The sequence below is a fragment of the Dipodomys spectabilis genome, unplaced genomic scaffold, assembly GCF_019054845.1.
Source record: "Dipodomys spectabilis isolate Male_0828 unplaced genomic scaffold, ASM1905484v1 ptg000826l, whole genome shotgun sequence".
NCBI classification, from domain to species: Eukaryota; Metazoa; Chordata; class Mammalia; order Rodentia; family Heteromyidae; genus Dipodomys; species Dipodomys spectabilis.
The window spans coordinates 490,636-514,944 of NW_024871503.1; the positions used below are offsets into that span (position 1 = coordinate 490,636).

At 59.9% G+C, this 24,309-nt stretch overlaps 2 protein-coding genes across 2 annotated transcripts; both read right to left on the reverse strand.

The window, feature by feature from the left end:
• Positions 1–894: 894 nt before the first annotated feature.
• Positions 895–2,696, reverse strand: Tmem119 (transmembrane protein 119). Its single transcript, XM_042673413.1, has one exon. It carries the CDS (start codon positions 2,687–2,689, stop codon positions 1,874–1,876), a length of 816 nt encoding a protein of 271 aa, XP_042529347.1. The 5' UTR covers positions 2,690–2,696; the 3' UTR covers positions 895–1,873.
• Positions 2,697–15,299: 12,603 nt separating this feature from the next.
• On the reverse strand, positions 15,300–21,460 carry Selplg (selectin P ligand). The gene is made up of 2 exons (XM_042673408.1): positions 21,340–21,460; positions 15,300–17,250 (listed from the first exon to the last, which is right to left on the reverse strand). Exon 2 carries the CDS (start codon positions 17,243–17,245, stop codon positions 16,043–16,045), a length of 1,203 nt encoding a protein of 400 aa, XP_042529342.1. The 5' UTR covers positions 17,246–17,250; positions 21,340–21,460; the 3' UTR covers positions 15,300–16,042.
• Positions 21,461–24,309: the final 2,849 nt, after the last annotated feature.

The following is a 24,309-nucleotide window of genomic DNA, read 5'->3' on the forward strand; positions in this document are numbered from 1 at the left end:
CACAGGCGGGAGGCGGGAGTTGTGAGGATGCATTTCCAGCCTGTCAGTGCCTGAGTCCCGGGGCGGTGGGGGCGGGGGGGGGGGGCGGGGGGTGCTCAGGAGCAAGGAGCGTGATACCCACAGACACTGGCTGATTGGTTGACTTTGCCAGAGCCACACCGCATCCTGGCATTCCGCTCGGCCTCTTCCGGAGGTTCTCCACAGGAGCCGGGCTGAGCGGAGAAGGCAGGGCCGGCCCTCCCCACTGCGAGAGGCAGACAGAGGCCGTTGTGTGGGATGAAACCCAACCCGGGCCCCCTCTGGCTGAGGTGAGGCCGTCGGAGGCGGGTGAGGGCTGGGGAGGGGGGAGCCTCCTGCCCCATCCCCCGCCCCACCACCCTGGGGACCTCACACAGGCTCCAGCCGCACATCTGGATCCCAGCTGGCCACCAGGACCCAGGACGAGGTCTGGGGCAGGGGAGGGACCGCCACAGAAAACCATCAAAGGCAAGAAGGAGGCTGCCCGGAGGGCAAGGAGGCCAAGACAGAGGAGGCCGCCGCCCAAAGGCCGGCCCAGGCCACACACACACACACACACACACACACACACACACACACCACCACCACCACCAGGGCCTGGATCTGTTTCCTCAGGGAAGATGGCTCCCTCCCCCAAGAACTGTCCCCACCAGCCCCCCCCCACTGCAGCCTCGTCCCCACCCCCCAGAAAACCAGCGCCACCCAAGCCAGATTCCGATTTTATTATGCTGGCGTGTTACATCTCTGCCCCCGTGGGATCTGTGTGAAGGTTGGGGGGGCTGGGAAGGGGTTCCTCAGAGACACCCCAGAGAGGTCGGAGGCCAGGCTCCCTGTCGAAGAGCAGTGTGGCCTTCCGGCCATGTCGTTGTGAGTAGAGGATGCTGCCCACTTCCCTCCCCACCCCACAGCCCTTCAGGCTGCAGGCCAGACACCAGAATGGAGGGGGGACTAAGTGCGGCCCCCACTCAGCTTCCAGCCTGCTTGGGGGGGGAGGCAGCCAATAAGAAAGGTTCAATTCATGCGTGCACTCCAATAGCTGTAGTGGGAGGAGAAACAGCCCTGAACCTCTGCACCCCCAGCCCCAGAGCAGCTGGACAGCTAAGAAGAGGCACCTTCAGGAAAATGGGGAGCAATGTTTTTCAAAGAGGGAGTTACGGGATTTGACTTTGTAGCTGTGAAAAAGAAAAGAAAAGGAAAACAATTTGGGAAAGCGTTAGCTTAAACCCGACCCAACAGAAGCCCTTAAGGTGGTGTTGGGGGGCTGGGGTGAGGGTTTCTCGGGATGGAGGGGTCTCTCAGGGTGAAGCTGTGGAGGGAAGTCAGGGAGCGCTCCCTCCGTGCCTTTGATGTTTACACCTTGTTCCCCCCCGGGGAGGGGTGGCCCACGGAACCCCACGTGGGAACCCCTCAGGAAGGCCCTAAATCATGGTCTTTGCTCCCAGAACCTTCTGAGCCACAGGAAGATGCTGCAGGTTGGGGAGACACAGAAGGGGGGGTCCCTTTGGGTTCCCAAAGCCCAAGTTCCCAGCCGTCCACTTGCTCCGCCACCCATCCCGTGTGGCGGACGCTGTGGGGTCTCCTGGGGACACCCCAACCCCCATGAGCACTGGCAGGGCAGGGGGCAGCCCCTGAGACCCCCCAGGGGCATTCCAAGCTGCTGACATCTGAGGGAAGATTCCTGGGGTGCAGCAGAGTCCGGCAGCTCTGCCAGCTGGAGGACAGGGCCCCCAAAGAAGGCTAAGGAGGGGTGTCAGGAATGGTTGGAGTTGGAGGCCTTTTGCTTGAGGGGGTGAGCACAGCTCGGGGAGGGGAAGGAGAAGGTCCTCACGGTCAAGGCCAGCAGCTCCAGAACCTCTTAGACGCTGGGGGAGACAGTACTGCAGGCACATAGGCCTTCAGGGGGACCCGCTGGTCCCTGGGCTTCCTGGGCTGCGAAGGAGGTTTCTGGAGCCTCATGGCCCTCGCTGGCTGCCACAGCTCCCTCCGCTGAGCGCATCTCCTCTGGGACTTCTGGTTTCTCCCTGGAGGTCCCGGGGCCTGGGGCTTCCTGGGCCTCCTCCTGGCTGCCCTGGGCGCTGCCCCTCACCAGCCTGGCGCCCTCCCCGCTGGCAGGGGCAGCTCTGGCAGGTGATTTGAGGTTCTGGGTGGCGGCCAGGATGTCAGCCTGGAGCTGCAGGGAGGAATCGAAGCCCTCGTCGGGCCGGCTGTCGGGAGCTCTGTCGGGGACCTCGCTGAAGGCTCGGGGACCCCCGGCGCGGTCACTCTGGTCCACGTACTTCTTCTTGGGGAAGGAGGACGGGTAGTAGGCCGTGGCCTTGTGCTTCTGGCGAGTGATGACGGCGGCGCAGACGATGAACATGAGCAGGAAGGCCAGGGAGCCCACCACGGCGATGAGCATGGCGTACTGGCGGAAGAAATCCACGAGCCCCTCCAGGAGGCTAGTGGGGGGGGCCGGGCCCCCCCGGGGCGTGGGCTGCGGTCCCACGGACGGTGTGGGGCCCAGGGCTGGGGTCCCCGGGGGCGGGAGGCTCGGAGAGGAGGCCGACGAGCCCTCGGCCTCCCCGCTGCCTCCCGTGTCCTCCAGGAAGGCCGCGGGCAGGGACTCGGAGTGGGGGGCCGCAGGGCCTGGGCTCAGGAGCAGCAGCAGAGCGAGGAGGAGGCCGGGGACCATGATGATCCCCCCCGCCAGAACCTGCAGGGAGACGAGGGAGGGAGAAGTCAGGACCCAGAAACATGGCTGCCCAGACCCCGACCCCCCAGGATCAGACTATACCCCAGAAGTGTCTTCCCTTCTGCAGTTGAACCCCCACAGCACAGCGGGTCTCATTCATACAGAGGACGCCCCTGATCCCCGCCTCCCTCGGAGGTCCCGAGCAACGGCGTTCCAGGAACATCTCCTCAGTGGTGGGACTTTGTGGGAAGTCTGGTATACAGTAGGTGCTCAATCATTGCAGGTGGCCTGAATCAGTCAAGCACAGGCACACTTTCACCGTTTGGCGTGTCCTGATGCATTGGGGGTGGGGGGTTTGTTTGGTTTGGTTTGGTTAGTCATGGGGCTTGAACTCTGGGCCTGGACGCGGTCCCTGAGCTCTTCAGCTCAAGGCGAGCTCTCGGTTTATTATCAAAGCCTGGGCTGGCTTTGAACCGCGATCCTCAGATCTCAGCCTCCTGAGTAGCTAGGAGGACAGGCGTGAGCCACCGGTGCCCGGCTGGGTTTGTTTTGTTTTGTTTTAACCAAGGATTTCTCACTGAATTCTGAGAACGTCTTAATAAGGAGATACTACATTACCCCATTCTCCAGGTGGGTAAACTGAGGCTGGGAGGGTCAGAAAGGTCCTACGTCTCTGAGCCCTGCAGGAAGCGTGGAAGCCAGAGTTCCCCCCCCCCCGCCCCCATGGCTGACCATACCTGGCCCTGAGGCCCCAAGCAAGGCTGAGGGGGACCCTGGGAGACCCCCCTCATGTCCAAGGCAAAGTGGGAGCTGCCCTGATGGGCTGGGACCCCCAGAGAGCCCAGCTGATAAACAACTGCACACGGCCCAAGGGCATGGCCGAGTGTGGGATTAAAGCTCTAGCTGTCCCATTGCAGGAGAGTGGGCGGCTGGGGCCAGCGGGAGGCCCGGGGCCCTGAAGCTGGCCGGGCCGAAGCTCTGGCTCACAGACGCTTCCCAGCCCTCTCTTAGGTCCTGGCTTCGAAGCTCAGATGGGAGAATGGAGACACAGAGCAGGAGCAAGGCCAAACAGCAAGCTCCCAGGGCCACCTGCCCAGCCTTGAGGCCTCGGGCCCTGCTTCGGGACAAGCCGCATTGTCTGGGGGCTCAGGAGGTGAGGGAGTAAGCCCGGAGCGGGTGGCTCACGCCAGTCATCCTAGCTACTCGGGAGGCTGAGACCTGAGGATTGTGGTTCGTTGCCAACCTGGGCAGGAAAGTCCCTGTGAGAATTTTACCTCCAATTATCCACACACACACATACACAAAAACACTAGTGGCACTGTGGCTCAAAGTGGTAGAGCACTAGCCTTGAGTGAAAGAGCTCAGGGGCAGTGCTTAGGACCTGAGTTCAAGCCCTACGATCAACAAGAAAGGAAGAAAGACAGAAAGATGGAAGGAAGGAAGGAGGGAAGGAAGGAAGGAGGGAAGGAAAGGAAGGGGGAGGGAGGGAAGAGAATGAGAGAGAAGAAGAGAGAAGAGAGAGAAGAGGAGAGAAGGAGGTAAAGTAACAGGGCCAATTCTAGGTGACCTGGGGCCTTCGCCTGCAAATGACCGCCACACCGTACTTGTGCCGGCCACTTGGTTGCTCTGAATTCTTTGAGTATTTCCTGTCGTCTGCAGTAGGCCGGGCCTCGCGGCGGTCTGGCCTGAGACACAGGGCTGGCCCTGGTGAAGGGGCGTTTGGCCGAACTTGCGCTGGTGGCGGATGGCGCGGACGCACGTGGGGGCTGTGAGGAGGTACCAGGACGGGGGGGCTCCGTGGATCCCGTGCCTCCTTCCCCCTCCCCGTCCCAGTGGACCAAGGAGAGGAGGTGTTCAGTGAGGAGCTCCCCACTCCTGGGCTGGGCCTTGCCTCCCTCCTCCTTCCCCACCCCACCACCTCCTCCTCAGGTCAAGACAAGGGACTCAACTCTATCGAAGGTGTCTGGGCCACCACTGGGACAAACATGGCGGCCGGGCAGCCACATGGGTGTGAGCAAAGGGGCTGGCCTCCCGGCTCCACCACGGCTCATTCTGCCAGCTGACTCTTCCAGGCCTCAGTTTCCCCATCTGCCATGGGCCGCAGTAGGGGGTGGCCACTTCACGCTGTTAAGACCTCGTGAGGGGACACTGGGAAAGTGCTCACCCAGGAAAGGTGGAGTTCAGGAACAGAAAGCTTCAGGACTAGCCGGCTCCCCCCAACCCCCCCAAATAACTGTGTGAAATGAGTGCCCATTTCCTCAGGCCTCCTCACCCCCAGGAGAAGACCAACTTTGTACCCTTACCTCCAGCCACCGAGAAATGCAAGACCAAAGTTACACACACACACACACACACACACACACACACACACACAGCACCAATGTACCAGAGAAAGGACTTACGTGGAGCCACTCTAGCTCTTAGAGGTTGATACCCCAACTCTGAGAGTCCCCCAGCCCCTCCTGCTCCCCTGAGGAAGATGGCAGCCCGTAGGAAGGCACCGTCCGGCGTGGATCCCGCCAGGCCTCTCGGGAGGTGGCTGTGTGGCTCTGGACAGGCCCTCAGCCCTCTCTGGGCCTTGGCTTCTCTTCTGCAGCGGTGACAGCGTGGCCCGCGCAAGTCCAGCTCCCCCCCCCCCCTTCTCACGGAGGAGCTGGGCTCTGGGTCCTGCTTGCACCCGGACTCGAACCTCGGGCTGCAGGCGAGAGGGTTGGGCTCAGGCCTAATCCTTCTATTCTCCCTCGAAAGGAAACTGGAGCCCAGAGACAGCACGGCCTGCCCAGGGAGCCTCAGCGGAGCCCCGGAGGCAGCTGGGAAGAGCCACGAGGCACTTCCCAGCTGTGGGTGGCGGCGCGCAGTGCCCGTGGTGGCAGGCCAGTGGTGGGGCTCAGCCAGGGGACCCCCCCCCACTCCGAGGCCTCTTTTAGCATGAGATGACCCTACTTGGGGTCACAAATCTGCCAAGGCCTGGGTACTCCCCCAAGACTTGAGATGGAGGGGCTAGAACAGCTGCCCCACCCCCACCCAGAGACGGTGGCGGGAGGGGGAAGGGTGACCCACGGAAAAGCTGGCTTCAATTAGTGGGCTGGGGGGAGGGGGCTGGAGCGCACCAGGCTGGGGCGGGGGGGGGGGGGGGGGGGGGCCTTGTGAGGGGAGAGCGGGAGGGGAGATGCTGAGGGCCCAAAGCCACAGGCGTGCACACACACACCCACGCACACACCCACGCACACACACACGCACACACACACACACGCACACGCACACGCACACCCACGCACACACACACACGCACACACGCACACGCACACACCCACGCACGCACACACACACACACACACGCACACACACACACCCACGCACACACACACACCCACGCACACCCACGCACACACACACCCACGCACAGCCGTCAGCACAGGGGTGCACAAGCCAGGCACGGCAATAGTCCCCCACAATCCCGACACACAACTAAGATCCCACCAACTCATCCCCCCCAAACCGTCCCCCATCCCCCGGCCCGGCTCCCAGCACTGACACACAGCACAGGAGCCTCACACCCCACAACCCGCAGAAAGCCAGGCGGCCTGGGACAGTGCGATCCACCAACCCTCCTCACACCCCTACCTGCACCCCGCAGCCTCCAGGGGGCTCCCCAAAGTTCACTGGCCACCGGCCACGTGGATCCCCTCCACCAGTGCACGCAGCAGCCCGGCCCGGCCGGGGCCTGGGGACTCACCGCTTCCCCGCGGCCCGCGCTGCCCCGGGGGCCCTGGGCGCCCTGCAGCCCTGCAGCCCAGCAGCCCTGCACGGAGGCGCCCGCCCTGCCCGCTCTGCCTGGCGCCCGCCTCGGCCTCCACCTCCGCCTCAGCCTCGTCTCCTCCGCCCCACTGGGCTGCGGGGGCCAGCTTGATTTCATTAAGGGGTTTTGGGGTGGGGACAGGAGGAGGGCGGAGCTGGCAGGGCCACACACCATCCCAGCCCCCTCCACTCCAGCCGGTCTCTGGGGAAGGACTAGGGCTTCCTCCCCTGACCTCAAGTCCCCAGGGCAGGCGCAGACAGACAGACAGACAGACAGACAGAGGGATGCAAGCCGGGGGCCCACCACACCCCCCCACCAGGCTCCAAAGGAGACATTCCAGGCCCCTGGAAGTGTGAGAAGGGAAATTCCTCTTTGGAGTTCCAGCTGTGACTCAGGTTTTCCAGGCTGGGGTGCAGAATGAGCTGGGGGGGGGGGGGCGGGCTGTGCTGGGGAGGGGGGAGGCCTGGGTGGAAAGTGGAAGCCTGAGGCAAGGCGTGGAGTCCGGACACCTGCTCTGATCCAGGCCCTTCGCCTCTCCGGGCCTCAGTTTCCCCATTCCTAAGGGTGAGCGGGAAGCTGGCTGAGCTGCCCCTGGCTCTGACATTCTGGGTTCTTCGATCTGAACGTGATGGGAGTTATAGACCCACGTCACAGACGGGGAGGGGAGGCCCGGACCTCACCGGGTGAGGCCCTCATCCGGGTCCTCAGGTGAGCTGCTGCTGGCAGGCCCTGGGCCCGAGGCCCGAGCAGCGCCCCGCGTGCATGCTTTCATGCCTGCCCCGTTTGCTTCCTCCCGCAGCGGCTCAGGGCGTCTGTGACTGAACCAGCAATGAGGAGAGCTTGAAGGCCTAATCCCCAGAGGCTGAGACCCTGAGCACTGTGGCATGAAGCCAGCCCAGGCAGAAAAGTCTGCAACCAGCCAAAGGCCAGGCTGGAGGCGTGGCTCAAGCGGTAGAGCACCAGCCACGGAAGCAAGTTGAGCGTGCGCAAGGCTCTGAGTTGAGAAAATAAAAAGGGCCCACCAGGATGCACACACACATACATACATGGACACACATGCACAAAGGCCTAACACACACACACACACATGTACAGACCTACAGCAACATGCACGTGCACACACACATACACACACACACACACACACACACACACACATCGGAAAACATAACAGCAAACCTCGGTCATGATCACAAACCCAAAGAGGCTGTGCACCCTAACCAGACTCCAGTACCAATGAGGGTGTCTGCCCCAATTGCTGCCCTCTCTCAGGCCCTACAAAGTATGGACTTCAGCTCTGTGTTCCCTTGAATGATCTCAGGCTTCAACCCAGCAATGCCTTGAATATTTCCAGTGCCTTTGTGTGTGTGTGTTTGTGTGTGCGCACGCACGCACACGTGTGTTGGTCCTGAGGCTTGAACTTGGGGCCTGGCCTTCGCTCAAGGCTAGCACTCTACCACTTGAGCCACACACACCACGTCCACCTTTTTGGTAGTTCACTGAAGATAAGAGTCTCTTAAGACTTTCCTGCCTGGGCTGGCTTTGAACCATCATCCTCTGGTCTGAGCCTCCTGAGTAGTTAGGATTACAGGCGTGAGCCACCAGCATGGGGTCTCTGAGCCCTTAATTTCTATCTGTGCAGCCAGCAGACCCTGGGAGGCAGAGAGGAGCTAATGTGGACTGGAAGCTGCAGTGAGCAAGTTATCACAAGACTGGTCCCTCATTGCACACAGACCGACAGAGACTGAGAGGAGTCATGGGGGAGGGGGTTCCTACGGCCCCAGCCCCCACAGGGTCCTCCAGGAGGCAACAGATGAGGGGTAATTTAGGATGCCGAGGAGACAGAAGGGTTTTCGGCATGAAAACAACAGGTGCAAAGTCCCTGAGGTAGACGGTAGCATGGTACCCTTAGGACAGCTCTTCAGGAATATTGTCACCGGGCATGGCAGCTCAAGCCTGTAATCCCAGCTACTCAGGAGGCTGAGATCTAGGGATCCTGGTTTGAAGCCAGCCTGGGCAGGAAAGTCTCTGAGACTCTTTATCTCCAATGAACCACCGAAGAGCTGGAAGTGGCGCTGTCGTTTAAGTGGGAGTACCCAAACACTTGAGCACAAAAGCTCAGGGATGGCGCTTAGGCCCGGAGTTCAAGGCCCAGGACCGGCACCCAACAAAAACGAAGAGCCACAACAACAACAAAATGAAGTCTGTCCTTCAGGAGGAGATGAGCTGGGCCTGCAGGCTTTGCAGCCGGGCCTCGTCTTCCCACACATCCCCCCGTCCATGTGCTCTCATTCTGGGACGCGTGTGGGGCCCGGCCCGGGTCTCCAGGAGCGTGGGCAGGCCCGTGGCACTGGCAAGCTGTAATTTCAGAGGCCTGGCGCGGGGCCCAGACCCCGCCCAGCCTGAGGGCACTGGGAACCCCGCCCCGTGTCCACTGTAATTAGTGGCCGCAGCCCTGCCCTACAGAACAACCAAGATGGGGGTCTGGGGAGAAGCTCCCCCCCCCAGCCCAGGGCTTGGCCAGGATCACGCCCAGCTGAGCTCAAGGCCCAGCCCGGGCTTGGCCCACCTCAAGCCCCGGCCCCTCGTGGGTCCAAAACCACTTCTAATGACACAGTTCCCCCGGGGCAGAAATAGCCCGGCCTTTCATGTGGCTGGAGGGGCCTGACTGGCAGAGGGGCACCCGTGGCGTGGCCTCCTTGCCTGGTTGTTCTGTGGAGGTAGAATGGCCTCCTCCGGACAGACCAGAGCTGTGGGTGTGCTGTGATGCCTACCCGGGCCTCAGTTTCCCCATCTGCTCCATGATGGGAGCTTTGACCTGAAGACCCTCTCCAAACCTGGTAGCTCAGCGGTCACCAACTCCAGGAATCCCAGCCTGGGGGGGGGCCCGCTGGGTAGTGCCTGGGTACCCCTGTACCCCCAGGGGCTCCCCAACTTGATCCTGAGGACATCGGGTCTGCTGTGGTCTCTATACCCGACTCGAAAGACCGTGAGCCTCTTGGGACCAGAATCAGAGCTTTTCTGTCCCAGCACCTGCTCGACCAGTGCCCACCCCCTGGGCAGTCCATGCAGCCTGCCGGATATAGAGAGGGAAACCGAGGCCAGGCTGGAAGTGGAGACAGATGCAGAGGACAGATCAGCCAGGAAGAAGAAAAGTCACCAGCACTAAGCTGATGTGGAGGAAATAGAAAAGTCAAGGAGATGGTGTAGCTTGGATTGGGGCAAAGGCAGTTATTTTAGCAGCTGAGGGGTGGCCTCTTGGAGAGAGGCTGAACTCAGTGCGCAAAGGCAGAAGGAGCTCCCAGGCCAAGGGAAGAGCAAGTGCAAAGGCCCTGGGGCAGGAAAGGGCTGGCCTGAGACTTGCTCTGGGAAGACTAGACTGGGGACTGGGCTGTTCTCGCCAGGGGAGTGGGCAAGGCTTGAAAACTGGGAGGTCCTCTATGTGAGCTGAGCCTCGGTTTCCCTTTTCAGGCTGGGAAGGGTCAGCGCCAGATTCTCTACCCTCTGATATTCTGTGATTCTTGGTATAGTTTCTCCTTGTGTCAGGAATTCCCGCCTACTGCTGTCCCTCGGTGGGGGAAGGGACACGGATGTGGTGGGCCACGCATGTGCACGCCACGCCACGCCACGCCACGCCACGCCAGAGCAAAAGCACCCTTGGCAGGGCTGCATCGTCATGAAGCTTTAGAATGAAGGTCAGACTCGGGAGCTGTCACTTGAGGGAGGCTGGCCAGGGGCACAGGGAAGGTTCTAGAGCGGGGATGTGGGTGTGGCTCTGGGGTGCACACACGCACGTGCAAGCCTGTGCCCTTCAGACCTGCCTGTTTGATGACCTTGTGACTCAAAGGGGTGTGTGTGTGCGCTCGTGTGCGTGTACGTGTGTGCGTGTGCGCCTGTGCGTGTGTGCACGTGCGTGCACGCTCCCCCTCAGCCCACACCGGGCCGTGGAGATGGCCAAGGCAGGAGTGGGGGCCCACCGCCCTGGGCACAGCCGCCCTCCTGACCAGGGTGGATGACACGCAGGGCCCGGGCACGGGGGAGGGCGCGGGGCCAGGCACGGGGGGGGGGGGGGGGAGAGCGCGGGGGAGGGCGCGGGGGAGGGATTGAGAGCTGAACTCGGGGCTCTGCTCACCCCACTTCTCAGGAGCAGGGCCTCACACAGCCAGCCTCTCCCCCTCCTTGCCTCCCCTCCCCTCCAGTGACTTCTCCTCCTTCCTCTCCCCCCTCCTTCCTTCTCCTCTCCCCCCCTTCTTTCCCCTCCTCTCCCCTTTTGTCCCCCCTCCCCGTCCTCCCCCCCCCCCCCGCGCTTCCCCTCCCCTCCCCGGGCGAGAGGGACGCGGCCACACACACCTCAGGGCCCCCACCCAGCCAGCCCGCGGCTCCCGCGTGCAGCTGCCGACCCTGGTGACCCGCCGCCCTGCGCGGACCACCCGCGCTATAGCCCACCGGGCTGGGCCGCAGCCGAGACGGGGGACAGGGCCGGGCGCTGAGGCTGCCACCCTGCAGGCCCCCCGGGGTACGCTGCTGCTGCCGCCGCCGCCATCCCCAGCAGGCCCGGGCCTCAGTGTCCCCACCGGTGAGAAGCCTGGGCTGGGGTGGGGACGGGGTCCTGTCACCGCGGCCTGGCCTGGCAAGGCCGGGGGAGGGGAGGGCGGGTGGTGGCAGGGCCGTGGCTGGCAGGGTCACCCCCCCCCATTTAGCAAGGTGTCCCAGCCCTGGGGGACGGGGGAGGGGCTGCGCACACAGGCCCAGACACTCCCCCCTCCCCCCCAGCCCGATCCGCAGCTTCGCTGGGGGGGGGAACAGCTGGAAACATCTGGTTTGAATTGTCAGTTGGAAGCTGGGGCCGGGCAGCCAAGGAATCCGTGAGCTAATTTTAGGCCAACACACAAAGCCACAGGGCGGACAGGGCTGGGGGGAGCGGGGAGGGGGCAAGAGGCCTCCACGGCGCCCCCTGGAGGGTCCCATCGCCCCTCCATGGGGACCAACCGGGCGCCAGCAGGCAGTGCCCCTCCTGAACCCTCCCCCCTCCACCACACGCTGAGCCGGCAGGGCCGGGATTTGAACCCGGTGACCAGATAACGAGTCTTAAATCCGAGGCCCCACCAGTGTCCACCCCCCCCACATCTCTTCATCCCCAGATATCTTCCACAGTGCAAACCCAACCACACCACCCCATGCCAGACCATGCCCAGCAGGGGAAGAAAGCCGGGCACCCTGTAGCTCAGCTACTCAGGGGCAGAGATTGAGAAGATGGCGTTTCAAGGCCAACCCAGGCAGAGCGACCCCATCTCAAGCAGGCCGGGTGACGCACGTGCGTGTTGTAGCATACAGGGGGCATGAGCAGGAGGATCGAGGGCCATTTGCCCCCCCCAAGTGGGGCAGGTGGGTGGGAGGGGCTGCTAATCTCTGTGCCCAGCAGGAGTAACCACAGGGCCGGGGTTTTGCCAGCTGGGAAGTCCTCCACGCACCCCCCCACTTCCTTTCCCGTCCCCAATTTCCTCACACAGTTTTATCTTGTCCGCTGAGGAATATGAGGATCACAGGAAAAGTCAACAGCAGGAAATCCAGTTCACCCATAGTTCCACATGCCCCCCAATACTGGGATGTATTTCCACCCAGATAACTTTTCTTCCTGGGCTGGTTTTGAACCACAAGCCTCCTCATCACAGCCTCCCAAGCATCTGGGTTTTGTGTGTTTTTAATCCTTGTAGCTGCTGGATGAGGGTGGCTCACGCCTGTCATCCTAGTTACTCAGGAGGCTAAGATTTGAGGATGGTGGTTCAAAGCCAGCCCAGGCAGGAAAGTCTGTGAGACTCTTATCTCCAGTGAACCACCAGAAAACCAGAAGTGGTGCTGTGGCTCAAGTAGTAGAGCGCTCGCCTTGAGCAAAAAGAGCTCAGGGACAGCACCCAGGTCTTGAGTTCAAGATCCATGACCAACAAAACAAACCCTTGTTACTTGAGTACTTACCCTTTCCTGGGCACAATGCTATGTTGGCCTCTTTAACTCTCTGGACCCCCTGGGAAGGGGCCACCCCCCCCCCACCCCAGACTTGGAGTTGTCCCTTCAGGAGGAAGATAACCAGAGCCAAACAGGCCTGGCAGGACTAACTGCCCTATGGGGACCATGGACAGGCAGTGCCCAGGGTCTATGTCCCAGTGTGACACAGCCCTTCCCCACCAAGCTGGGGCTGGCAGAGGCTGAGAGTGGTTTCTGGGGAGGAATTCTGCAGCGGGCGGCGGCGTTGGCCCGGGGCTTGTCTGGGAGACTTGGCAGTATTGGAAAGCTGCCAGCCCTTCCTCCGGGAGCCGGGCTCTGGTCACTCACGGTTGGCACCAGTAGGTCCAAGGCGTTTGATCCTGTGTCTGGGATGTTCAAGCTGGTGCCTACACCCAAGTCCCGCAACCTCTCTGAGCCTTCGTGTACTCAAATACGAAATGGGACCTGAGAGAGGGGGACCTGGGTTTGGGGGGATTCTAGCCCCACCTACCTCACTTCCTACCTGCCCTCCTCCCTCCCCTCCCTTCTTCCTTCTCTCCTTCCTTCTCTACCCCCACCCTGCTTCCCCTTTCCCTCTTTCCATCTCTTTCCTCCTCCTTCCCTTCTTCCTTTCCTTCCTGCCTCCCTCTCCTCTCCTCGCAGACAGGACAGGACAGGACGGGAGGCCCAGGCTACTGAGGGCTTCGCGAGCTGGTGGCGGGTGCCCCCTGGTGGTTATTTGAATATCCACCATCAGTGCTGTGATTACTGGGGGGGGGGGTGGATAGGGAGGTAGTGAGAGGGGGAATAGTGGGGGGGTCCCCCTCCTTCTCCAGGTAGAAACCCAGACCTGTGCGATCCATAGCATCCAGAAGCCCTCAGGGAGGTGGGGGACAGAACCTCGGGGATCAGCTCAGAGTCCCCCAGTCCTTTGGCCCCTCGGTCTGCGACCCCATTGTGGGTCCTTAGGCTCCTTATAAAAATGATTCTCACAGCCGGGCGCCGGTGCTCACGCCTGTCATCCCAGCTACTCAGGAGGCTGAGATCTGAGGATCGCTGTTCAAAGCCAGCCCAGGCAGGAAAGTCCTTGAGACTCTTATCTCCAATAAACCACCAGAAAACTGGAAGTGGTGCTGTGGCTCAAGCAGTAGAGCCTCACCGTGAGCTGAAGGACAGCGCCCAGGCCCAGAGTTCAAGCCCCATGACCAACAAAGATAATAATCATAATTCTCACTCAGTCTCCTTTTGGAACTCCGATGGAAGGCCGAACGGGAGCCTGAGAGCGAAAGGACCTTTACCCTCTCCCAGTGGGAGGTATTTTCTAGAAGAGGTGAATTTTATTCCTCTCCAGACAAGGCAGCGCCTGCTTCCGGCCTTCGGAGGCAAGCAGCCGGCTCTTGGTAGAACATCCACTCTGCCGCGCTCACCCCTAAGCACACAGCTTCCCAGCGTCGGTTCTCTGCTCTGACCCTGGAAGGATGGATGTGGTTTTGGGGGTGAAGTCATGCCAATGCCTGGTGTGTGTTACCTAAGTAGGGGCCAGCAGCCCTGCTTTTCCAGGGGGGTGGGGGCTAAAGAACCTCTCCCGGTGCGGGTCTGGAAGCGCTAACATCGGAGGGTCCTGGCCAGCTGGACGGCTGGCCACCCTATGCTGAACTCAGGAGTCAGCACTCCACCCAGCCTGTTTGTAAATAAAGTTTTATTAGAACACAGCCGTGCCCGTTTGTTGATCCAGGGCACTGAGAATAAAGGGTGGGAAGTTAGAACACCAACGACGTGTTACGCACAGCCTGGAAAATTTACTGTCTTGCCCTTTGAGAAGAAGTTGGCCCCTTGGAATCCCCCAGGTGGGATGGGGGAGTGCTGTTAGTGGGCGGGGGGGGGGGCCAGCAAGGAAGGAGAGGCAGGGGTTCGTCTGGCCTGGACACAGACAGGTGTGTTTGTCTAAACTGGGGAATCTGATTCTACCGCCCAGAGCTGGGTCATGGGGTGGGGGGGCGGTGGAGGGGGGCTGAACAAAGTCCTCCGTTTCCCCCCCCACCCCGCGTGGCAGCATCAACCTAGCAGCCCATTTGAAGGGCCGAGGCTACGGGCAATCAGCTCAGGGATGATGAATTCAGGGAGGGCTGCCTGAAGGAGGCGACCTTGACTCGGTGAAGGACTTGACATTTTCCACCGTGGGTAGATTCTATTCTGGGCTCCACAGGCAGCCCTAGAGTCTGCAGTCCTTTCTCTAGCTGGTAGCATTTGCTAGCGAGACAGCCATGGCCAGAGACGACTCTATCTTCTTCAGGGGTTCTTACCTTGCAAACTCACAACAAAGGGCAAGTGGGAAGAACTTTACTCAGGAGAGAAGCGACCCAGTTAAAGGCAGCAGCTGCTCTGCCTTCTGAGGGCGGAGCCTAGGAGGGTTTTATACCGTGGGCTGTGTGCTGATTCGCCACAACCTATGTAAACCAACCAATCAGAGCAGACCTGCTGACTCCTACACCTTGAGACTGCAGCCGGCAATGGGCCTGCCTTTGATGCCCCCCACCCCCCAGGCACACACCTGACCGTTGTGCAAAACTAGGAAAGATGGAGATGGAAGTGGGATTATTTTTAGTCTTCTGTTTTCTGGAGTTTGGTTCTTCTTAAGCCAGTAATGCCTTCCGCGGGCTGCAGGGTGCTGGGGGCGGGGTCTTACACCTGCAATCCTAACTCCGCAGGAGGCTGAGATCTGAGGATCAAGGTTCGAAGCCAGCCCAGACAGGACGTCTGTGAGCCTCTTATTCAGAAAAAGCCGGAAGTGGCTCAAGAGGTAGAGCACTAGCCTTGAGCACAGAGAGGCTCAGGGACAGCACCCAGGCCCTGAGTTCAAGCCTTGGGGCTGGCAACATAATAATAATAATAATAAAAAGTTCTACAGGGGGCCCTGGGCTCTGACGAATCTCCTGAACGAATCTGTTGCCCTTCTCCACGAAGTCTACCCGCTCGTAGAGTTCTAAACGCCTTTGCTGCCGCTCTGCTGGTCCAGGCCCTGGGCGGCCGGGAGGTTGTGCGGCGTATGAGGCCAGGGTCCCCGAGGGCCGCATGGGGTCACTCTATCACCAGATGGACGCTGATCCCAAGAGAGGGTCTCCCCTAAACCCACCCGCCCCTCCCAGGCAGGGGTCTCATCCTGGGCCACCCAGAGAGGTGCCAGGAGGACCCCAGCTGTCCCTTGGGGGGGTAAGGGAGCAGGACATGGCCCCCTGTCCACGTGACCCTTCCTTCCTGCTGAGTGACCTGGACAAGGAGGGAAGTGGGCAGGCGTGGGGTGCACGAGGGAGACCAGAGACACAAGGAAGGAGAGGGCCTGTCTAGGCAACATGGCGCCTGCCAGGGTCCTTGGCCTGCAGGCCCAGGGGCCAGAGGGAGGAGAAGGTAGCTCTGCTGGCCAGTCCCACATGGCTGCAAGACCCTTGTCTCTGCTGAGGGCAGCCAAGGACCCCGGGGAGGAGGAGGGGGTCCAGTGGAGAAGCCCAGACCTGTGGCCTTGCACCGCTGCGGCCGGGCCACAGGGGGCGCCCGCGGGCCGAGGAGCAGGGGGGCTACGGGAGGAAGCTGTGCAGAGTGAGATTATCGCCGTCGTGGTCCTCTAGGGGCTCCGCCTTCCCGCACTGGCCCTTGGGCAGCCCCCCATTGGCCACGGCGGGGGCCCCCTCGCCCGCGTCGGGCAGCAGGGACGAGATGCAGACCATCTCGGTGGGAGAGTAGCTGCGCACGGGGTACGTGTGGCTCCGGCGGGAGAGGCGGACGGCCAGCACCACGGTGCACACGAGGAAGACGGTGGCCACCAGGGCCAGGATGAGGATGGCCAGCAGGCACTGCCTCACGGGGATGCGCCCCAAGGCCCCCGTGGGACTGGGGGCCACGGAGCTCACCGCGGGGACCACCTGCCCGGCCTTCCAGTCCGTGCCAGGTGAGCTGCTGGCAGCCTCCAGCGTGTTCTGGGGTGCGTCTTTCCCCCTGAAGACGGCGGCGAGAGTGGCAGGGGGTTCTGTGGACTGAGACTTCGTGGTGCCGGGCTCTGTGGACGGGGCCACTGTGGAAGGGGCTTCTGTGGACACAGCCTCCGTGCCCGTGGGCTTCGTGGTCAGCACCTCTGTGGCCGGTGGCCACGTGGTCTTTGCCTCCGTGGCCAGTGGTGGGGCAGCCTCTGCCCCCGTGGCTGCCGTGTGCGTGGCCTTGGCTTCCGTGGCTGCCGGTTGTGTCGTCTCTGCCTCTGTGGCTGCCGGTGGCATGGTCTGTGCTTCCGTGGATGCTGGTTGTATGGTCTCTGTCTCGGTGGCTGCGGGTCCCATGGACAAGATTTCGTTTGTGGTTGGAGCCACCACAGTGGAAACAGTTGCAGGTGTCAGTTCCGTGGCCCAGCCCGCTGAGACTGGTCCCCACTGTGTCCCTCCTGCACTGTGCCCTGCATGGGGGCCCACAGACCCCCCAGTGGCAGCATCCACAGTGGCTGGATCAGGGGTTCCGGGTCCTGAAGAAGCCCCTTGTCCCAGCGTGGTCGTGGCATTCAGAGGTTCAGCGTCTGCTCCCAGTGCCCTGGTGTAGTTGTCCAGTGTTTCCGGTGGGTCCGTGTCTACCGGGAAATAATCCTCATCCTGTTCTTCATCCAGGGCCACCTGTCTCCGGATGCGGGCAGGGACGGGGCCTGGGGCTGCCTTGGCTCCATTCCTCCAGGGGTCCCCCAGCGGGAGGCCGCAGCCCGGGCCCAGCAACGCCAGCAGCAGCAGGAGCTGTGGAAGCATCGTACCTGAGGGACACAGGGACAGCGTCACCCCGGGCTCCACCCAGGACCTCATGCCCGCCCGGGTCTGGTATGGGGTGGGTATTAGGGCTTGAGCCATGCCCGTGGACCCCGGCACATGCCTGGCCAGTCCCTCTGTGGGCGGCAGCTGTTATTTATTTTTAAAATTATTATTTTTATTACCTAATAAAAGTATTCCTCTTGGGGCTGGGAAGGTGGCTCAGTGGCAGAGCGCTTGCCTTGCATGTATGAGGCCCCTGGGCTTGAATCCTCAGCACCACATACACAGAAAAGGCCGGAAGTGGCGCTGTGGCTCAAGTGGTAGAGTGCTAGCCTTGAGCTGAAGAGCTGAGGGACAGCGCCCAGGCCCAGAGTTCAGGCCCCACCACAGACCAAAAAAATAAAAGGCATTCCTCCTGACAGAGTAGAGAAACTTTGCCTCTTCTTTCTTTCTTTCTTTCTTTCTTTCTTTCTTTCTTTCTTTCTTTCTTTCTTCCTTCCTTCCTTCCTTCCTTCCTTTCTTTCTTTCTTTCTTTCTTTCTTTCTTTCTTTCTTTCTTTCTTTCTTTTTTTTGCCAGTCCTGCAGCTTGAACTCAGGGCCTGGCACTGTCCCTGAGCTTGTTTTGCTCAAGGCTAGAGCTCTACCACTTGAACCACAGTGCCACTTCTGGCATTTTCTGTGTATGTGGTACTAAGGACTCGAACCCAGAGCTTCATGCATGCTAGGCAAACACTCTACTACTAAGTCACATTCCCAGCCCCATTTTTTTGGTCATATATATATAAATACTGGTATCTCACACCTATAATCCCAGCTACTCAGGAGGCTAAGATCGGGGATCACATTTCAAAGCCAGCCTGGGCAGAAGAGTCCATGAGACTGTTATCTCCAATAAACCACTCAGAAAAAGCTGGAAGTGGTGCTGTGGCTCAAGCTGTAGAGTGCTAGCCTTGAGCAAAAGGAACCCAGAGACAGCAGCCAGGCCCAGAGTTCAAGTCCCAGAACTGCAGGGGGACAAATGTGCCAGGCAGCCAAGTACTTGTGGCACATTCCTGTCATCCTAGCTTACTCAGGAGGCTGAGATCTGAGGATGATGGCTCACAGCCCAGGCAGGGAAATCCTCTTATCTCCAATTAACCAACAACAACAACAACAATAAAAAAAGGAGGTGAAGCTGTAGCTCAAGTGGTAGAATGCCAGCTTTGAGGGGAAAAGCCAAGTGAGAGCATCAGGCCCTGAGTTCAAGCTGCCTCAGTACCAGCACGCATGCACGCTCGCACACACGCACGTGCGCACACACACACACACACACACACACACACACTATGGCAGAGGCAGACAGACAGTCTTTGATGTCTTCAGGGCAACAGACCCCCCTCTCCCCTTCTGGGGAGCCCTCCTGGGGTTGGGGGCTGTGGGGGAGAAGCCTGGCCTGACCTTGGCCCTGCTTTCCTAGGGGGGGAGGGACTCCAGGAAGGAGCCACCAGCCCAGAGCCACATTTCACCACGGCGAAGCTGCACCTACCCACTGCCCCACTCGGGCAGCTCCGGTTCCCGGCAGCCAGAGCCCTGGCCACTTCCTGGCAGTGGGGGTGGGAGGGTGGGGGGTGGGGTGGGGTGTTTCTGGGTGGGGCAGGCATCAGGAAGAATCAGGGACCCACCTACCTTGGGGGGGGCAGAGCAGGTTCTGAAGGCCCCCCTCCCCATCAGATGCCCTGAGGCCTACAGCACCCATACTGCCCAAGCACAGAGTCACCCGGGGCAGGGCGTGCGGGCCTGAGTCCCACAGTCACCCCCCCCACGAGCTGGGCTACCCTGAGCTCCTCTCTGAACCCCAGTTTCCGCCTCTGTGAAACGGGAGGCTCCAGCGAGCGGGCTGCCACACCGAAGGCCTGGGGACAGAGGAGCAGGAAAGCAAGGCGCAGAGATCCCACCTTGGCCATTGTGCCCGGGATGTGGCCGGTGGGCACATGGCAGCCTGCCCACGCCCTGTCCCCCCATACTTCAAGCTCGTGGAGGGCAGGGACTCTGCGGGCACCCCAGCACCCCCAGAGGCTCATCCGGAGCCTGTGGCAGGCCTGGCAGCAGAGTGACCAGCCCCGAGCTGCCCAGCACACTGCCCCACCCACCCGAGCCTCCCGCAGCCTTGGCCCCGCCGCAGAACACTGTCTGGTGATGAGTTTGGGAGCTCTCCCCCTCCTCCCCTCCAGGACTCCGGGGTGTGGCTCAGAGCGGAGGTGAACAGACAAATGGAGGAGATGGACGAAATACCCATGTGCCTGGGCAGCCCAGCCAGGCCAGGCCCCTCGACCCCCTCCTCCTTCCATAGGGTGCGGAGAGGCCCAGGCCTGGCCCCCCGACGGGTCCCCACCAAGGACCACGCCCGGCAGAGCCGGCATCGTATTCCAGCTCAGCCCGCTCCTAGCCACGATGCCCGGAGGAGATGCTGCTCTCCAGGGATCTCCCAGTTTCCCATGGGTCAAAGAGACCCCTGTCCACCTCCTGGGGTGCTTGGAGGACACCCCGCCTTCCCTACTGTGTAGACCCCACTCAAGCCGAGCCCTGGATTCCAGGACAGGCTCCCTTCTACCGGGCTGTCAGAGTTTCACCCCTGGTTGCCAGCCAAGCCTGGCGGGCTGTGGCTGCTCCCCCAATCTCTGGGGCAATCCCCAGGGAGGCCCCGGACCTAGACCCTACCCCACCCCTGCCAAGAGGTGGGACCCTGGGCCTTCAAGCCCAGATCCCATCCAGAGACGGAAGGGTGGGGGGCCATGGCTGAGAGGGGGTACCCCCAGATAATAAATCTGTCTGTGGTGTGTAGGGGGAAATGCTTGGCTCTCAGCTCTCCATAGCCCAGAAAATACCCCAAACCCAGATGAACAGTATTCTAATTATTATTTGTTTTTTAGTTTTGATTGCATTTAATAATGCGTATCCTAAATCTAATTTTCTTTGTTGTTGTTGGCACCAGGGTTTTTGTGGGGTTTTTTGGCCAGTCTTGGGGCTTGAACTCAGGGCCCGGGCACTGCCCCTGAGCTTCTTTTGTTCAAAGCTAACGCTCTACCATTTGAGCCACAGCGCCACAGCCGGCTTTTTCTGTGTGTGTGGTGCTTAGGACCCGAATCCAGGGCTTCATGCATGCCAGGCAAGCACTCTACCTCTAAGCCACTTTCCCAGCCCGACACTAGGGTTTGAACTCACAGCCCCGCACTGGCTAGGCAGGCACCATGCCACTCCCTAAATCTAATATTTTCGTGGTTTGTCACGACCAATGCAGTCTTCTCCATCTGATTAAAAACCAAAACCAAAACTGCTGATGGCAGCTGGGCGCGCTAGCGCACACTCGTAATGCCAGCCACCGCGGAGGCTGAGGCAGAAGGATCGAGATTGTGGGTAGCCAGCTGGGCTAACACAGGCCAGCCTCATTGCAAAGACACAGAATCAGAACACAAGCCAAGAATGGCATGTTCACAGCTCCATCATATAGATGAGCTCAAGACAAAGCTCATGCCTGCCGGGGGTCGGTGGCTCACGCCTGTCATCCTAGCTACTCAGGAGGCTGAGATCTGAGGATCACGGTGCAAAGCCAGCCCAGGCTGGAAAGTCCGTGAGACTCTTATCTCCAATAAACCACCAGAAAACAGGAAGTGGTGCTGTGGCTCAAGTGGTAGAGCACTAGCCTTGAGCTGAAGAGCTGAGGGACAGCGCCCAGGCCCAGAGTTCAAACCCCACGACTCTCCTCCCCCCTAAACAAACCAAACACCCCCCAAAACAACAACAACAACAACAGAAAACCCACACCGTTCTCTTTTCTAGAACCAAACAGACTAAAAATCAGCTCTGCTCCTCAATAATAATCAATGCCTTCCCTTCTTTGGGCTTGAGTCTCCCTCTCCTGAAAGGAAGGGGTGGGATATCTTCGGGGGGGGGACCCCCAGTCTCTGTGGCCCCCACGATCAGAAGCTTTCCCTGGGAGCTGCCCCAGCCTCCCCGGGGGCCGGCCTTCCCACCTTGGGCCCGTCCCAGGCTGGAGGCCCAGGTCCCCGGTCCCCCGGGACCCAGCCACTGGCTGCGGTTTCCCGAGGGGCACTCACCGCGCTCAGTGGAGCAGGAGACGGCAGCCGCACGGGCCCACAGGGGACTCTGCTTCTGTGACACCGTTCGCACTGCTGGGCCACCGTGTGGCACCCCCAGCTCCCCGCCGTGGCCCCAGATTCACCAACCCCCAACAGCAGTGTGTGGAAGAAGGAAGCGAGAGTGTGGTTACTCAGGCTGGTCACGTGACAGCCCACACCCCCTTGTTTGTGACAGTTTGGGTGACAAAGTTGACCAAGAAGGGTGGGCAGCAAGACAAACAGACACCTGCCCGGCCTGCCATCGTTCTTGAACACACCAAGAACGTTCTGGAAACCATCTAGGGCCAAAGGGCCCTTAGGTAGCAAGAGGACCCAACAGATGGAACACTCCCCACCATACACACCCCAGAAGGGCTAGAGAGTTACTCAGCAGTCAGGGAACCGTAGGGTATAAAGGGGACCCTGCCTGGAAAAGGCAGGGGGGTGGGGTGGGGGTTGGGTGGGGAACAAATGAGGAAGAGGATGGGTCTCACGTCTCACCCAGGACCGGGCAGGAAGTAGAACCCACAAAGCACAGAGCTCCGTGGGGTTCACAGATAATGGTATAGTTTCACATTTAGACATTATCTCTGGACTCACGTAGGTCCCCGAGCAGCAATGAAGAAGTTCCCTGGGCATCGGGGATACCATGACTCACCTTCATAATCCCAGTTACTAGGGAAGTGGAGATGGGGAAGATCTGAGCTGGAGTCAGCCCAGCAAAATGTTAACAAGACCTCATCTCAACTAACAAGCTGGGCATGGTTGAATCTGTGAATAATCCCAGTGACACAAGAGGCTGGTATCAGACAAAAACTACCTAAAACCCGAGTCTAAATCCCATACCACCACCACCACACACACACACACACACACACACACCATTAGATTACAAGGCTCGGCTGAGATCTGCCGGTGTTATTTCCCTGGCCACCTCTGCCACCCCAGGCTAGACACATGTTGGGGCTCTTGGCTCCCCTGTACCCCCTGCACCCCAGGGAGGCAGGCTAGCAAGTAAACAAGAGGGCAGGCCATTACAACAGCCAGTGTGGCAAGCTTGCCACCTTGGGATGAGCAGGGGAGGGGAGGGGAGGGGAGGGGAGGGGAGGGGAGGGGAAAGGAGAAAGGGAGTGCTGGCCCAGGGCTGGCTGGCCTGACAATTCCCAGAACAGGCTCTGAAGGGAAGGGATGGCGCCCAAGGCCAGGGGTCAGGACCCCCCCCCACACACACAGAGAAGGCCGCACTCCACCTGCACACAGCTCGTGTGAAAATGAAACCCAGCTGGGCCACGGCAGCTCACGCCTGTAATCCCAGCTGCTCAGGAACCTGAGATCTGAAGCTCATCACGGTTCAAAGCCAATCTGGGGCAGGAAAGTTCATGAGACTCTTACCTCCAAAGAACCACCAAAAAAAGCCAGAAGAAGAGTTGTGGCTCCAAGTGGTAGTAGAGCACTAGCCTTGAGTGAAAAAGCTCAGGGACAGCGCCCAGGCCCTGAGTTCAAGCCCCATGACCACCACCACCACCACAACAACAAAATAGAAGCAGTGAGTGAGCAGAGACAGAGGCAGGATTGGAACCCAAACCCTTGATCATCTTCACTCCCAGCCTGTGAGCGTGCAGGCTGACTGGGGGGAAAGTGACACTGGCTATTCTTTGCATATCAGCAGGCTTTACATTATTATTATTGCTGTTGTTGTTGTTGTTTGCTGTTGCTGCTAGGGGTGAACCCAGACCCTTGTGTGTGCCAGGCAGACTCTAGCTCTGAGCTGCACCCCAGCCAGGCTGGTTCTCTCTTCATGTAAGGGACAAGGCACCTCTCCACTGCAGGTCAGACGTGAGCCTCTCGGTCTATCTTTGAGGGGATGTCACATTCACAAAGACTCCGGTTTGTATTGTCACTGTGAAGGCCGTGACACCGCATCTTCACTGCACCTGGTGCCTGCGAGATGCGAGTGTTCCGCATGAACGGACTTCTCCTTCTAGAAATGCAACCCAGAGCCGGTGCGGTGGCTCATGCCTGTAATCCCAGTCACTCGGGAGGTGGAGGAGGTTGGGGAGGTGGAGCTGTGGCTCAACTGGTAGAGCATCAGTCTTGAGCAAAAAAAAAAAAAAAAAAAGCCAAACAAGAACTCAAGTCTCTAAGTTCAAGTTCCAGTACCAACACCAAACACACAAACAAAAAACCAACACCTCAACAATGACTGGGTACAGTGGAGCAGACCTGTCACCCCGTGGAGGAAACCGAAGTAGGAGGGGTACAGCCCCACCCAGGCACGAAGCGAGGCTTCACCTCAAAAACAACCAACGTTGGGCTGGGAAGGTGGCTTAGCAGTAGAGCGCTTGTCTAGCAGGCATGAAGCCATGGCTTTGATTCCTTAGTACCACATACACAGAGAAAGCCAGAAGTGGCGCTGTGGCTCAAGTGGTAGAGTGCTAGCCTTGAGCAAAAGCAGCTCAGGGACAGCGCCCAGGCCCTGAGTTCAAGCCCCAGGACTGGCAAAACAAACAAAAAAACAACCAATGTTAAAGAGGGTTGGGGATGTGGCTCAAGTGGTAGAGTACTTGTCTAGCAAGTGTGAAGCCCTGAGTTCAGTCCCCACGGACCACCAGAGAGAAACAGACAGAGATAGAGAAATCCCATACTACGTAAATCTCCCTTGATGGAGACATTAGTTTTATTTATTAATTTTGTGCTGGTCCTGGGGCTTGAACTCTGCTTCATTCATACACAAGCAAAACCTAAGCCGTTTCTTGGGAATGACTTAAAGAAAAACAGAACTTAGGCTCCACCAATCACAAAGAGCCTATCAATTTAACAGTTGGTAAATAGGAACAAAGACCCATTCAGCCAACCACATGACCAGTCAGGTCTCTGCTTTCCTTCCCTGCCCAGCCATGGGCTAGCCTGGGAACCCTGGCTGTTTAGGAGCTGGGTGTGACTCAGGCT